The following is a 15,077-nucleotide window of genomic DNA, read 5'->3' on the forward strand; positions in this document are numbered from 1 at the left end:
TGAGCTCGGGGACCTGTTGGGCCACAGGATTGTGGCAGAGTGGCACCGGGGGCTCTCGGAGCCCCCCCCCCGCACCCGTGGGGTTTTGGGGAGGAGGAGGGTGAGTAGAGCGAACACATGGGTGAGCGGCAGCCGGGGTGACAGGGGGATTTCGGGGTGGGGGGGGGACACAGCCTGCCGTGGATCCGTGCCTGGAGCTGCCCTCCTGGCTTTCTTGTCCTCACGCTTCTTTTCTGCTTGAATCGAAGCAGGGCCCCGTAAATAGCAGGGTCTTATGACACAGCCTCTGCTGGGGAAGGAGCTCTGGGCGGCAGGGATATTTTTAGTGCTGAGACGCAGGGGATTTGGAGATCACTCGGAGGAGTGCAGGCAATGAAACAGACAGGGGTTACAAGGTGCCACGGCCTCCCTTTCTAGTTTTCCACCCCTCCTCTGCTTTTCCCAGTAAGCAGCTCTGCCAAAACCACTGCCTCCCTCGCACTCGCCTGGTGCGTTTCCTCTCACCGGGGCTATTTTTTGCTGTGCTGTGACACGGGGTCAGACGTGCCGGTGGAGAAAAGACCGTGCGGGGAATTAACGCTGGGGCAGCCGGCGTGTGCAGGCATCCCGTCTCCGCACGGCCTGATCCTGCACGATTCGCCGGGGCATTCCCAGCTCTCCACACACACCGGCTGCTTCTCCCAAGGCTAAAAGATGCAAAAGCCCTTGGGATTTACCCTTGTCCCGCAGCAGTTTGGCTGGGGCAGGGTGATAGGGAAAGGCTTGGGATCTCTGCAGGGCTTCCTGGAAGATACTATGGCAGCCGAGGAGCTGCATCTCCTTCCCCCACCCCATCTCCTCGCAGCACCGCACGTGGGGACCGGGAGGACAAGGCACAGTCCGTCGAGCTGGGCAGTGATGGGGTGCCCCGGGCCTCTCTGGAGGAGCAGAGTCAGGGGATCAAGTTCTGGGAAAGCCCTGGGAGAAGGGCAAAAGCTGTCTGGGCCAGCCTGCCCCAGCTCTTTCATTCACCAGGGAACTGGCCATGCTGGGAGCAACCCCTCGCTTAAACTCGGGTCACCTCCCCATCACCCCCTCTCCCTTTCCACAGCCCAGATTATTTTTCAGGACCTTCTTTAAATCCCTCAAAATCTCTGCAAGGTATTGCCGAGGCCATTTCTGGCCTCAAGAAAAGGCCACCCCCATCCCCACTTGGCCTTGTGCTTCCACCAGCCAGCCTTCTCCCACCCCCCAGCACACCCCTCCTATTCACCAGCATGGAGCGGGGAGTTGTACTGGGATCCCACGGACCAAGGAGGAATGAAAAATGCATTCCCTCCCAGTGGACATGCAGCCAGATAATTGAACCGTGCTCCACTCCCAGCCTGATACTGGGTCAGAGACTGCCCTAAGCTGGTGCTCCCAGCACCCTCAAGCCCTGCCTGGCCCTCGCCCCACACAAACTGCAGCCCAGGAATTGCTCCTCTCCCAGCGTGCTTCGGCGAGGCTGTGAATGGGAGAGCTCACAGCAGTTTGCTCCACAGCCAGCCCTCCCCTGCCTTTCCCCACCGTGGTGGTGGCCATGAGCCCACACCATGCGAGGTTCGGCTCCTTGGTGTGCCCATGGCGAGGAAGAGGGACCAGCAGGGTTGGCATCCTTGCCCACAACCCACCCTGCAGGCAGCTGGCTGGGAGCGGGCAAGAAGGAAATCCCTGCCTGCACCTCCTGGGGGATATCCTGCCTTGCTCTGCCCGTCCAGCCTCTGCACCAGCGTTTGGCCCCGGTTCCTCTCCGGGCTGCGCTGGCTAAGAAGCCGTGAGAGCCGGAAGGATTTATTTGAAGGCAGTGGGGCACTCGGTGCCATCGCAGCGGCGCGGGGCGGTTCAGCCAGCGGGGAAGAGCCTGGCTCTGAATGCTGATAAGCCTCGGGGGGGCCCTGGGCTGAGCAGGCTGTAGTAATAACCATGACAATAGTTATAAAAGCCAGGCCACCAGCAGGTACCGACAGATCCCCCACGGTGCACAGGGGCCGCTTTGTGTGTGCGAACGTGTCCAGCAGTGGGAACATGCCAGCAGGATGAGACAATCCCCACCACTGACAGCCGGGAGTGTGAGCGGCCGTCACATGGGGCAGGGCCGCGGCAGGGAACGCCGCTCTCCTTTATTTCCCCGGCGAGGGCTGCTGAGAGGCAGCTACACTACCAGGGCTGTTCGCTCCCCCCCGGGGCCCGGAAGAGCCCCAGGAGGGGGAAAGGCTCCGTCCCCGACTCTCACGGCGGTCACGGGTCAGGCAGGGCCCAGCAGAGCCCAGCTGCCGTCTCCCGCTGCCGGCGTTCCTTACATAATGGGATCTCAGTGCTCGTGCCCGACTTCCCGGCAAGAGCTCGAAAACAAGTTCATAAACAGGTCCTGCTAATTTCTCTCCGCGAGAGAAATCCCGGCGCCCACAGGAATGCTGCCACCAGCGCCCGGCCTGACTCTCCCAAGGACTCTTACCTCGAGTATCGGTCACGTGCAGAAGGGCAGTGAGAACATTAGTGTCACAGCTCAGCCACACTCACGACACCTGGGGCAGTACCTGCTAGCATTTTAGTTTATTTTCTATATGCATTGTGGGGGGATCTAAAGACCCTCCTCCTTACCTCCGTGTTGAGTTCCTTTGGCTGTGGGGGGATCTAGAGACCCTCCTCCTTACCTCCGTGTTGGGTTCCTTTGGCTGTGGGGGGATCTAGAGACCCTCCTCCTTACCTCCATGTTGGGTTCCTTTGGCTGTGGGGGGATCTAGAGACCCTCCTCCTTACCTCCGTGTTGGGTTCCTTTGGCTGTGGGGGGATCTAGAGACCCTCCTCCTTACCTCCGTGTTGGGTTCCTTTGGCTGTGGGGGGATCTAGAGATCCTCCTCCTTACCTCCGTGTTGGGTTCCTTTGGCTGTGGGGGGATCTAGAGATCCTCCTCCTTACCTCCGTGTTGGGTTCCTTTGGCTGTGGGGGGATCTAGAGATCCTCCTCCTTACCTCCGTGTTGGGTTCCTTTGGCTGTGGGGGGATCTAGAGATCCTCCTCCTTACCTCCGTGTTGGGTTCCTTTGGCTGTGGGGGGATCTAGAGATCCTCCTCCTTACCTCCGTGTTGGGTTCCTTTGGCTGTGGGGGGATCTAGAGATCCTCCTCCTTACCTCCGTGTTGGGTTCCTTTGGCTGTGGGGGGATCTAGAGACCCTCCTCCTTACCTCCATGTTGGGTTCCTTTGGCAAGATACCGCACGGAGAGCCGGTCTGTTATCCTGAATCTGGGAACCAGCACAGCCTCTGCCCTGAGCCCAGCCGCTCTCCTCGGCGTGGTGAACCGCAGTGGTTTGCCATGGATCCAGCAGAACTGGGCTGGGAGGACAGAGCTCTGCTTGGAACAGAAGGGACAGGGCTGGCTCCAGCTGCTGAAGGGAACCAGCTCTATAATCAGTGCCTCGGTCACCCCCTCCTCGTCCCTGCCTCCAGTCTCTTTTGCAGATGGCACAGGGGAGGCAGGAGGTTTTTGCCTCACCCCAGCAGCACTGGGCTGCAGCCTTGTGAGAAAAGCTTCACCAGTACCAGTGTGTCCACCTCCGGAGCTGTTAGTCTGGGCACTCACTGCACGGCACACCGAGCTTCTGCAGGCACCCAGTGCCTAGGTCAGACATACCAAGGCAAAGGCCCCTTCAGGTAGCCAGGATCGCCACCCCGGGCGTTGCAGGAAGACGCGGAACAGCCAGAAGAGAACCAGAGCCTCTTCCAGAAAGCACATGGTGACTGGCCCTGAGTCACAGTGCATCCCTGCGCTGTGCTGCGGGCACAGCCTGGCCTCCCAGGGCAGGTGCCTGCAGACGTTGGGGTTTAGCTGAAGGATGCCCCAAAAACAGGGTGCAGAGGAGCCCTGGAAGGACTCTCAGGAAGATGTGACATTGATCTCCAGGACATCTCACCATGCCCACCGCCTCTCTCCTATTTGGGTCCTACACTGCTACATATTGCTGAGGGCTGCCCCCCCCGCTGTCCTTGCCCCCACTCCTGCCAGACAGGGTGGGGATGCTGCTCGCTCCCATCCCTCCTCCCCAGCCTGGAGGAGCGGAGGGTTTGGGCCACGCTCAGGCAGAGCAGAGGATGTTTGTTTGGTTTCCTTGGTTACTGCACTGCCTGCTCCAGTAATCATATTTTCCCTGTGCCGGCTGGGCCAAAAGCAGCAGAGGAAATGTGGAAGGGCTGAGGTCAAACACCAGCCTGGGAACAGCCGGAGCCACCAACCACGGCCCCTCTGTGCCATTTGGCTCCTTGCTGTTGTGGGTACCCAGCTTGAAAGGGAGATACCAGACCCAGGGATGCAGCAACGAGCTCCTTCAGCAGCAGCTCGAGGGCTCTCATCGCTCCCTCCCGTGCGAGCCGGGGACACAGGCACCGGCGCTGAACTGCAGGAGGAATTAGAGGAATGAAAATGTTTGTGCAGGCAGAAGCCAAGCTGGCTGTGCGAGCGGGGGATGCGAGCGGGGGAGCCTGCGAGCGTGGGTGCGGCTGTATTTATAGCGACGGCAGGGACGCGCGTGTGCAGGGGTGACGGGGGTGCTGATGGCTTGTATTCCTCCTGCATCCCCTCAGCCCAGAAAGGCTGGAGCACTGATGGCAGTTCCTAATGATCAGAGGGATGGAGCACCTCTCCTAGGAAGACAGGCTGAGGGAGCTGGGATTGTTCAGCCTGGAGAAAAGGAGGCTCCGGGGAGACCTTATAGTGGCCTTTCAATATCTGAAGGGTGCCTATAGAAGAGCTGGGGAGGGACTCTTTGCCAGGAAGGGTAATGATAGAACAAGGGGAAACGGTTTTAAATTGGAAGAAAAAAGATTCAGATTAGATATCAGGAAGAAATTTTTTACTATGAGGGTGGTGAGACACTGGAACAGGTTGCCCAGGGAAGTTGTGGAAGTGTTCAAGGCCAGGCTGGATGTAACCTTGAGCAACCTGCTCTAGTGGGAGGTGTCCCTGCCCAGGGCAGGGAGGTTGGAACTAGATGATCTTCGAGGTCCCTTCCAACCCAAACCATTCTATGATTCCTATCCCTGAGAGTTTCCCTTGCTTGTTAGCCCACAGGCAGCCCTCTGTTCTGTAGCAAGAAAACTGAGACTTGAACATGTGCAAACCGTGGCTGATCTCATAATAACACCCTTCCCCACCTCGATAATTCAGTTCAGCAGTGCTGAACGCAGCTCATCAGCTTCCCCACTCCTGGCTGCCCTGCATCTTGGAAGCGAGATCTGAGGCTCCAGCACAGCAAGTGCTGGTGACGCTGCCGTTCCGGCGTGTAACAGCTATTCACAGTGACTAAATCAATGTGCGCTGGTAACGCCGAGCAGAAGGGAATCACCAGCCCTCCAGCACGGCCGTGCCGCGTGAGCTGGGACAGGCAGAAGGGCTCAGACAGCCCTGCCTGGTCCGACTCCCCTCACCTTTCTCCCCAGCTGACATGGAGCAGGCACAGCGAAGCCTGGATGCGGAGCAGATGCAGCAGCAGCAGCTGAAGCTACGGGACCGGCAGAAGTTCTTTGAAGAGGTTTTCCAGCATGAGGTGGATTTCTTCTTCCCTATGTCTCACCTGCAGATAGAGCATCGGAGACGTAAGTGCTGCGGGCACCAGCACGGGGCCGGGGGTGTTTCAGGGAACAATGACCCCGGCGTTAGAGGTCGGTGGGACACCCTCAGTTTAAAGGCAGCTGGGGACACACATGTCCTGCGCTGAGACAGGACCACACAGGCTGCGTGTGGGTGTGCTGGGGATTACTCACACCGCGTAACTGAAGTCACTGCACATGGGTACCCAGGCTGGCGCCCTGTGTAGTCACTGGCTTCAGACAGGCTCCTCCAGACAGCAGTTTGGGGCGGGGACAAGGACTGCAGCGAGACAGCAGGGGCTTCCAGAGGGATGTTTTAAAGTAAAGATGATTTTCCTCGGGGCCTCTTACCAGCAAGTAGAATTCAGTTCCCTCCCTCCTCGGGGTCCTGCCTGCACACAGGGCTCACAGTGCCCTTTGCCTGGCACTAAGCACTCATCTTCTCACTGGCCTCTGTCTTTGCAGCCCCCTTAGGCAGCATTTCCTCCATGGAGGTGAACGTGGACATGCTGGAGCAGATGGACATGATGGACCTGTCAGACCAGGACACTGTGGATGTGTTTCTGGGCTGTGGGACAGAGGAGAGCAGCGTTGCTGGGCCCCTGCCAGGTACGTGCAGTCCCCAGCCTGTTGCAGGCCAGGCTGGGAGCCCTTCCTGCCCCCGGTGTTCCTCAGCCCTGGTCACCCTGCCTGCAGATCCACCTGCACCCATACAAAGACAGCCACTGGGGTCTGTGAGGTTGGAGGATCTCACCCTGGGCTGCTCGGTGTCAGTATCCACCTCCACAAGCCCAGAGGTACAGACCCCTGGCAAATACCTTATGCTGCAGAAGACAGGAGAGCCCAGGCACTTTCCAGAGTCCATGGGATGAATTCTCTTGTCCTGAAGCTCCTCTGGAGCAACCAGTGTCTTGTCATGATTTCCCAGGTCCCCACAGCACCGCAGAGCTCACTGTGATGAGTGAGAAGGCTGCAAGACCTCTCCAGCTGCCAGCCAGCCCCAGGGAGCTGGGCTTGGGTCCCTCAGGGAAAACCCGGGGTGCCAGCACCTTCCTCCCCACGTACACACACCGTAGTCATTCACCCAGGCCAAGCTGAATGTCTCCTTGCCTGCTGCAGCCAACGGCCTCACACAGCATGGCTCTGAGCCGCGTTTCACACGAGATGGAAAAGGCTCCACTGCCAAAAACAGGGAAGGAATGTGCGGCAGCGCCCAGAGTCAAGCCGGGGGTGTGAGGTGGGGACAGCCACACGGGGAGCAGCCTGCCTAGGGACAAGACACGTGTGTTGGAAGGGCTGTCCATGAGGCTTAGGGAGCAGTAAACCTCCAGAAGCCTTTTTCCTTCTCTTACCGCTCTCTCCTCCAGGGGCAGATGCCAGCCAGTGCCCAGAGGAAATCACCCTGCAAGTGCCCAACGCAGCCGAGAGCAAGTCACGCATTTCCTCCACGTCCTCTGTCTCCACGGATCTGAACAGCCTGGACACCAGCGAGGAGGGGGCCGAGACCCCCGTGGTGCAGTCGGATGAGGAGGACCTGCAGGAGGACAGTCCCAAAGAGCAGGTGGCAACAAGCTAGCAGCCAGCTCTGCCCCACTCCCAGCCTCCTCTGTACGGACCTGCCAGCCCAGAGGAAGGAAAGCTGCTGGCGGCCAGTAAACCCCATCCTGGACTGCTGCCCGGCAGGAGGGGAGAGGTGGTTTTCCCCTCCTCTCCCTCTGCAGGTTCTCCTGGCAGCCAAATGAGAAGGAAAGGGGTGTTGTAAACTCCCAAAATTAACTCTTCAGGCTTTGCTGCTAACACTCCCTGCTTCACCCCCCCTCCCCCCCAAAATGCTCAGCATCTCACAGCCCCACCATTCCCAGAAAGCCATCCCTTGGGATCCCAGCTCCCCCTGTCCTACTGACAAAGGTCCTGTCCAGACAAGCATTTAACGATGGCGTACAGAGAAATAACACTCCGATCTAAACAAGCAGCAGGTGTGTGCTTTATTGGGAGAAAACAGCACCGAGGGTGAAGGTTAGGTGGGGATAGCAGGAGGGATGAGTGGTGTGAAGCCAGTGTGCTCAGGGTGCCAGGCAGGAGCAAATGAAGCCCAGCTCCAGCACAGAGATGATTCTGGCACCCAGGGTGGGAGCAGACAGCACGTACCTCGGCAGAGAAGGGCTGCTGTTAGTGGCACAGGTCACCACACTGAGCAATTTGGGCGCTGCCTCCAGGAGGGAGAGAGCCAGCGGGGCTGCTGGTGGCCTGTAACTACCGGCCACAAGGACAGGGTGGTGATTTCCCAGGCAAATCAGCTGAGTGGAGAACACAAGCACACACAGCACCAGCAACCGCTGCTCCTCCAGCACCCCACGACGGCAGCAGCCCTGGCTGGAGGCTGCTTGAGAGGAGCGAAGGAAGAGCCATCAAAATGAAGCTACTTTGCAGCCTCCTACGCTTGCTCCCTGCAGGAGTCGGGCACAAAGCTGGCCAGAGGCCCACTGCCACTATCAGTGGCTGCAGGCCAGGAAAGTGCTGTCCCTGCTTGGGCTGTGTCAGCACAACCGTGGTCACCCCCACAAGGAAAGCAGCCTGGGAGATAAGTAGGAGAAGCCAGGGAAAGCTCTGCAGCCCAGCGGCTTCCCAGGGGATGTTCAGACCTTCCTGCACTCCCTCCTGCGTCAGCCAAATTCTTCGTGAGACCGGCTGGAAGGGCTGGCCAGAGCGGGAGGTGGTGTGAGCTCCACGGGGCTGCCACCCCCAGCGCTGCCTGGCTGCGGCTGCAGTTGGCTTCCTCCTGGTGGCAGCCGGTGGAAGCAGGGTGCTTCCGGAGGGCTCTGCACCCAGAGATAGATGCTGCCATCCAGAAAGGAGACGCCAAGGAGAGAGGGAGAGCAGGCAACGGCGGGAAGAGCTGAGAAGAGGAACTCAGGGATGTGTGCCTGTGTGCCAGGGATGAGCACACAGTCCTTGCCAGGTGCTTGCGCACGGCAAAGCCTTGCGGCCAACCGCCCAAGCTCGGGCTGCCCAAGAGCTTCCCCAGGTTTCAAAGTCGGAGGAGGGAGCCCTCGGGGAGGGCCCCACAAAATGGACGCCCTGGCTCCAGGCTGGAGTGCAGGGCCCCGGCTGCTCTCCCTCGGCAGGCACAGCCAGGCGGGCACTTTTCCCCCGGGGCCAGGACAAGCTCCGGTGTCCGGGCCTGCCCATTTTATCCGCCAGCCCGTGCGGGAGGAAAACCCCCGGCGGCGGCGGCCGGGCCCTCACCGTGAGGGAAGAGGAGGAGGAGGCCGGGCCGGGGCTGCGGCGGCGTCGCGTCTCCATGGCAACGCCGGAAGCGGCCGCCATTGGCCGGGCGACCGGAAGCGGAAGTGCCGGGCGGTGCGGGAGCGGAGGGATGCTGGCGGCGGCGGGGCTGCCGCTGCTGCTGCTGCTGCTGGCGGCGGCGGGGCCGGGGCGGGCGGAGCGGGATGAGCTGCGGGAGGAGCTGCTGCTGAGCCCGCTGCCCGACGGCGACGTGGCCGCCACCTTCCAGTTCCGTACGCGGTGGGACGCCGACCTGCAGCGGGGCGGAGGTAGGGCGGGGCGAGGGGGCGGTGTGTCGACCGGATGTGACGGATTGCACGGGGGCGATGACGTCACGGGGGCGAGTGATGTCAGAGGCGGGAGGGTGAGCTGCGTTGGGGGGTTGCTGAGTGAGCGGGAACGGGGAGGTGACATCAGCACAGAGGGGCTCAGCGCGGTGATGACGCAAGCGGGCTGTGTGTGATGACGCGATCAGAGGGTAGCGCCGAGAGATGACGTCACGTGTGGGGGGGAGGCGGGGGGGAGGGCAGGGGCTAACGCTGCCCGCAGTCTCTCACTACAGGCTCTTCCCGAAGGCGCTGGGGCGGCTGGTGGCGGCGCTGGGCGTGCGGGAGCTCCACCTCGCCCTCACCCAGGGCTTCTGGCGCACCCGGCTCTGGGGACAGCCGCCCCTGCAGGCACCCGCCGGCGCAGAGCTCTGGGTCTGGTTCCAGCCCACCGTCACCGAGTAGGTACCCCGGCTGCAGGTGATAGCATCACAAAATGCTATGGGGTTGGAAGGGACCTCTGGAGATCATCTCGTCCAACCCCCTGCCAAAGGAGGTCCACCCGGAGCAGGTTGCGCAGGAACTCCAGGGATGGAGACTCCACCACCTCTCTGGGCAGCCTCTTCCAGGGCTCTGCCACCCTCACACTAAAGGAGTTCCTCCTCACGTTTACGTCTGTCCCTCTGGGTCCCCTCTGCAGCTCCTGGGAGCCGTTGCCCTTCTCCCACAAGGCAGCCACGCTATGTGCCTCCTGGGTTGGAAAATGGGTCTATAACCCCAGGAGCAGCACTAAGGAAAAGCAGGATGTAGCCTTGCTCAGTGCGCGGGGCAGGATGTGGTGCTGAGGGGAAAAGCCTCGTTCACTAAAGGAACAAGTAATTCCCTTATGGGCTCTGTAATGACAAACCCCTCGCTGCAGGGGTTGTATCTTGGCCTCTCATCTGTGACTCACTTCCTTTGACTCCCATCCAATACCTGTCACCACCTCCCTTAGCACACAGCCCCTCTTCCAGCCGCAGTGTGGACTCCCAGACCTCTCTCCTCCCTTCACGTGGCCCGTTCCAGGTCTGCTGGTCGGGTCAGCCTTCAGAGCCTGACCAAAGTGTTGCTTTAGATCTCACAGCCTCTTCCCCATAAACCACACACCACCTCTCACATGCTCCCCGCTCTCCGAACCCCTCTCCTCGCACACCAGCTGTACCCATCACCAGGTTCCCTGGCTGCGTGAAGCCCTGCCAGCCCAGGAGAACGTCCCCTGAATCTCATGTGTTAGAATAAACTGGAGAGTGCATGACCAGCAGCCTCTGGCTGCACACTCCTTGCACCTTCTGAAAGCCAGGGTGGTCACCCTGGTGTATTTATTGAATGTTACTGACTTAATGTTCTGAGGATTCGAGCTGCTGAGTAACCTCTGGTATCTCTTCTCACACAGTGTTGACAAAGCCTGGAAAGAACTGAGTAACATCCTCTCGGGAATATTCTGTGCTTCTCTCAACTTCATTGACTCGACCAACACAGTCACACCGACAGCATCCTTCAAACCCCTGGGCTTAGCCAACGGTGAGCCTGGCCTGCGTTTGTCTGCCCAGTTCTGCCCTCTCACCCTTGCCTCTAGCTTTAGTTCTGCCCCGTGCTGCTGCGGGGAGTCCAGGGACAGGTCCTGCTGTGTAACAACAGGGTCTGTTAACCTCCTCGTGGAAGAATTTCTTCTCCCTATGAGTGGGGCTTGGATTTGAACAGAGGAAACCCATGAGCAATATGTGGCGGATACTCCCAGGCCCTCATCTGTCTGTCTGAAAAGCATTTTACAAAACAGTGAGGACTGGAAGATTTAAGGTGCTCATGAAAAAAATTCTGCTTTCATATTCTTCCCAAATCACTCTAAGCAGAGTGGGATCCGTTCCTGATGGAGCTGTTAGCATTTCAGAGATACTGAGAGGGTGGTGGGCTCTGGGGCACACTGGGCGGTGGAACAGGCCTGCTTCTGGCTCTCCTGCCTGTAGCAGTGCCAGCCTGTTGACCCTCCACCTCCCTGCCCAGGGACAGACCACCACCTCCTGCGGTACGCCGTCCTGCCCCGGGAGGTCGTCTGCACAGAGAACCTCACCCCGTGGAAGAAGCTGCTCCCATGTGGCTCAAAGGTAATGGCAAATCCTGCTGCCTCGTTGGGCCACTCCCAACAGAGCTGGGTTCCCCACAGCGATCCGGGAGCGTGCACTGGGAAGTCTCAGCAGAGCTTTTCTCTCAGTGGGAGCAGAGAACAGACCTGAGGCTGAGTTTCTGCTTTTCTCCCTGCAGGCTGGGCTTGCTGTGCTGCTGAAGGCCGAGCGCTTGTTCCACAGCAGCTACCACTCGCAGGCAGTGCACATCCGCCCCATCTGCAGGGTGAGTGTGAGGCTGGGGGCTCCCTCCTTTAACACCCCCCAAGAGAAAATCCAGAGCCTTCTTTTGACACAAGGTTTGCCCAGCTCCCCTGTGTCTAACACAGCTGTGGTCCTGCTTCCCCAGTCTCTCCCACATCCTGATGGGATTCTTGTAATCCTAGTGGAGTTCCAGCTCCCTCCTGGTGTCCAGTCCCTGCAGAAGGTGTGATCAGAGCTGCCTCTCTTTCTGTTGTCCAGGATGCCTCCTGCCTGGCTGTGTCCTGGGAGCTCAGACAGACTCTCACTGTGGTCTTTGACACCTTTTCCAGCGGCCAAGGGAAGAAAGGTAAGCTCGGTGACAGTGTGCTGTGGACCTCGAGTGCCCACGGCACTCCACTCAGCCTGCCACTGGCTTTCCCTCCTGCAGACTGGTCCCTCTTCAAGATGTTCTCTCGCACACTCACTGACGCGTGTCCTCTGGCATCGGAGAGCAAGGTCTATGTTGACATCTCCCCTAAGAACAAGGTAATGCTCACAGATGAGAGAACACCCCCTGCTCTCTGAGTTCAGCCATTTCACGTCGCCCTGAAACATCCTCACCTCCACCCCCTGCATGGCTGGGCCACCCAGGAGCCCTCTGGGGCTAATGAATTGGGGGTGGTTTACTCTGAGCAGGGCTGAGGGGATGAGCGTGGTGTTAGGAAGAGCGCTGAGCTGGCTGTTGGGTGGGAAAGCTCAGAGCCATCCAGAGGGGCTTTGCCCAGCACTGCCAGTTACCTCAAGGGACACTTTTCCTTTTATGGTCCACATGCTTTTGCAGGAAAAGGAGTTACTGGAAGTGACCCCCCCTCCAGCAACTGTACACGAAGCTATTGTCCAGGGAGACAAGAGAACCTATGCTGTCTATGACCTGCTGAGCCCCTCGCTCTTCAACACATCTCGCAGCCTCAATGTGCAGCTGAAGTGGAAGCGGCCCCAAGACAGCTGTGAGTGACCAGACCCCTCCACCGGCACGGCAGGACGGGGCTCCAGGCCAAAACATCCCCTGGCACCGTCCCCCGTTCCTGTGTCCTTTTCTCTTCCGCAGCGGACCTGCCAACCCCCATACTGCATGCCCAGCGCTACGTGAGTGGGTACGGGCTGCAGACCGGGGAGATCAGCACGCTCATCTACAACACTCACCCCTACCGGGCCTTCCCCGTGATCCTGCTGGAGACTGTGCCCTGGTATCTGCGTCTCTACGTGCACACCCTGACTATCATCACGAAAGGGAAGGAGAACAAGCCAAGTAAGTAAACCCTCCCGGGAACACACGTGCCACCTGATTCTCTTTGGCACAAGTGGCTCATTCCAGAGATGGTTTAGTCCCTCCCCTGGGCCCCAGTGATCACTGGGAAACTGGACTGGGAAACAAAACATCTTGGGATGTTTTCCTAGCCTCCTATTCAACACTCAACAGCAGATGAGACTTTATTAAGTCTGTTTTATAAGAGGCACGTGGAATGTGTTTCGTAATCCAACAAGGGTCTAAGCCTAAGTGAATTGATTTTTATTGTAAAGGAGACTTGATTTAAAACTAATGACTGGGTCTTATTTTGCATTTGTGCCTTCCTTTATGAAGATCTGACTTTCACACCTGGCTTTTCCTGGGTCCTCAGCTCTAAAGACCAGCCAAATTTAGCTTTAACACATGCTTTTTGCTACTTGTGCATCTTCACTTGCCCAGAAAACTTCTCCCATGACAGTGAAAGCAGAAACACCCATCCCATGGGAGGTGTCCGGGCACCTCAAGGGAGGGTTGAAGGAGGAGGGAGCCAGACTCTTTTCAGTGGTTCCCAGTGAGAGGACGAGGGGCAACGGGCACAAGTTGGAACATAAGAGGTTCCACTCAAATATGAGGAGAAACTTCTTCACGGTGAGGGTGACAGAGCCCTGGAACAGGCTGCCCAGGGAGGTTGTGGAGTCCCCTTCCTTGGAGATTTTCAAAACCCGCCTGGATGCAGTCCTGAGTAACATGCTCTAGCTCTGGGCAATCCTGCTTCAGCAGGGGAGTTGGACTAGATGATCTCTATGGTCCCTTCCAACTCTAGAAATTCAGTGAAATTCAGTGAAATTCAGTGTGTGGGAGGTGTCCGGGCAGTGTGAGATTGGACAGGGTCCCACCAGTGCCATTGATGAATCTCTTTGGGGTTAGGTTACATCCACTACCAGCCAGCCCAGGACCGGAGACGGCCTCACCTCTTGGAAATGCTGATCCAGCTGCCAGCCAACTCTGTCACCAAGATCACAATCCAGTTTGAGAGGGCCTTACTGAAGTGGACAGAGTACACGCCTGACCCCAACCACGGCTTTTACGTCAGGTGACAACATACCTCAGCTCCTCGTCCCCTTCTGGGCCTATGAGGCCATGCTGCCCAGGTCTCTCTGGGGATGGGAAAAATGCTTGCCGTCTCTTTGCTGGCAGGACTGACACTAGGATGTCCTTTGTCTCCTTAGTTCATCTGTGCTTAGTGCCCTGGTGCCCAGCGTCATTGCGATGAAGGATGTGGATGTGGAGCAGAGCCCTCTCTTCACCTCGCTGTGAGTGTTCCTGTGCCGGGGAGCGGGGCCATATGGCAGTGACTACAAGCTGCTGGTCACTGTCATCCCCTCTGGTGAGCACCAAGCAGTGGTCCTGACACTCCCTTTTCCTTCTTCCACTCTCCAGGTTTCCTTCCTCTGATGGCTCCAGCTATTTTGTGCGCCTCTACACGGAGCCGCTGCTGGTGAACTTGCCGACGCCAGACTTCAGCATGCCCTACAACGTCATCTGCCTGACCTGCACCGTGGTGGCAGTGTGCTACGGCTCCTTCTACAACCTGCTCACCAGAACCTTTCACGTGGAAGAGCCGAGCCGGGGTGGGCTGGCCAAGCGGCTGGCCAACATCATCCGCAAATTCAGGGGGGTGCCCCCCCTCTGAGAGAAACCAGGGCAGCTGGTGCTGGCTGGGGGGCTCCGTGGGGAGACCCAGGGAGCAGAGCACTGCTGCCTCTTGTCTTAACTGGAAACAGCCTGCTCCATTTTGCTGCCTGGATCTGTCTTCAGGATCCAACAAGCTGAGAGATCGCTTCCGTCGTTAAGATGGGAAACGGCTCTTAGCCCATCGACTACTGAACTGCACTGTTACGGGTTTGGGAGAGCTGTAAGACTTCTTTTGGGGAAAGGGGTAATATATGTGCCAGGAATGACGCTGGAAGTAAAGTTGAGTGGTTTTGTACGTCGGTGCTGCTCCCGGTTGGTGTTATTTCCTCAGCCCCCCAGGCAGAGTTGACCCCGTGAGACCCTGTGAGCTGCTGAGTCTCTAGCACGCCACCGAGTCGGCTGGGAGGAGATGTGGAAGTGGGGAGGGAAAAGGGTGTGATCTGCAGTGAAGAGATTGGTTCATCTGCTCCACCATCTCACCTTCTACAACTGCCACAGTTCACAGCTCCCTCCTGCCACGCTTCCCCGCATTTGAGCCAGTTTGCAAATTAATTTGGGGGCAGTACCAAGGGTTTGGACATACCTCAGCCATACAA

General features: G+C 58.6%; 2 protein-coding genes across 4 annotated transcripts; both read left to right on the forward strand.

The window, feature by feature from the left end:
* Nucleotides 1-5,428: 5,428 nt before the first annotated feature.
* DBNDD2 (dysbindin (dystrobrevin binding protein 1) domain containing 2) lies at nucleotides 5,429-7,577 on the forward strand. 2 transcript variants are annotated; one of them, XM_014941304.1, is made up of 3 exons: nucleotides 5,429-5,611; nucleotides 6,071-6,214; nucleotides 6,979-7,577. In XM_014941304.1, the coding sequence occupies exons 1-3, from the start codon at nucleotides 5,461-5,463 to the stop codon at nucleotides 7,179-7,181; spliced, it is 498 nt and encodes a 165-aa protein (XP_014796790.1). In that variant the 5' UTR covers nucleotides 5,429-5,460; the 3' UTR covers nucleotides 7,182-7,577. The 2 variants fall into 2 exon arrangements, with proteins under 2 accessions (XP_014796790.1, XP_014796789.1); XM_014941303.1 differs by having other exon boundaries at nucleotides 5,432-5,611; nucleotides 6,973-7,577.
* Nucleotides 7,578-8,548: 971 nt separating this feature from the next.
* Nucleotides 8,549-14,780, forward strand: PIGT (phosphatidylinositol glycan anchor biosynthesis class T). Of its 2 annotated transcripts, XM_014941301.1 has the most exons (12): nucleotides 8,892-9,159; nucleotides 9,440-9,617; nucleotides 10,589-10,716; nucleotides 11,197-11,297; nucleotides 11,455-11,541; nucleotides 11,778-11,865; nucleotides 11,947-12,044; nucleotides 12,340-12,505; nucleotides 12,607-12,807; nucleotides 13,714-13,879; nucleotides 14,016-14,099; nucleotides 14,227-14,780. In XM_014941301.1, the coding sequence occupies exons 1-12, from the start codon at nucleotides 8,907-8,909 to the stop codon at nucleotides 14,477-14,479; spliced, it is 1,803 nt and encodes a 600-aa protein (XP_014796787.1). In that variant the 5' UTR covers nucleotides 8,892-8,906; the 3' UTR covers nucleotides 14,480-14,780. The 2 variants fall into 2 exon arrangements, with proteins under 2 accessions (XP_014796788.1, XP_014796787.1); XM_014941302.1 differs by having other exon boundaries at nucleotides 8,549-9,159; nucleotides 11,778-12,044.
* The last annotated feature ends 297 nt before the right edge of the window (nucleotides 14,781-15,077 follow it).

This window comes from Calidris pugnax, unplaced genomic scaffold (assembly GCF_001431845.1).
Source record: "Calidris pugnax isolate Ruff unplaced genomic scaffold, ASM143184v1 scaffold55, whole genome shotgun sequence".
In the NCBI taxonomy this organism is placed as follows: Eukaryota; Metazoa; Chordata; class Aves; order Charadriiformes; family Scolopacidae; genus Calidris; species Calidris pugnax.

Coding starts and splice junctions, on each gene's coding strand:
- DBNDD2 (XM_014941303.1), top strand. CDS start 5,461: ATGGAGCAGGCACAGCGAAGCCTGGATGCGGAGCAGATGCAGCAGCAG. Junction 5,612..6,070: donor GCAGATAGAGCATCGGAGAC/GTAAGTGCTGCG, acceptor CTGTCTTTGCAG/CCCCCTTAGGCAGCATTTCC. Junction 6,215..6,972: donor CGTTGCTGGGCCCCTGCCAG/GTACGTGCAGTC, acceptor TCTCTCCTCCAG/GGGCAGATGCCAGCCAGTGC.
- PIGT (XM_014941302.1), top strand. CDS start 8,907: ATGGCAACGCCGGAAGCGGCCGCCATTGGCCGGGCGACCGGAAGCGGA. Junction 9,160..9,439: donor CGACCTGCAGCGGGGCGGAG/GTAGGGCGGGGC, acceptor CGCTGCCCGCAG/TCTCTCACTACAGGCTCTTC. Junction 14,100..14,226: donor AGCCCTCTCTTCACCTCGCT/GTGAGTGTTCCT, acceptor TCCACTCTCCAG/GTTTCCTTCCTCTGATGGCT.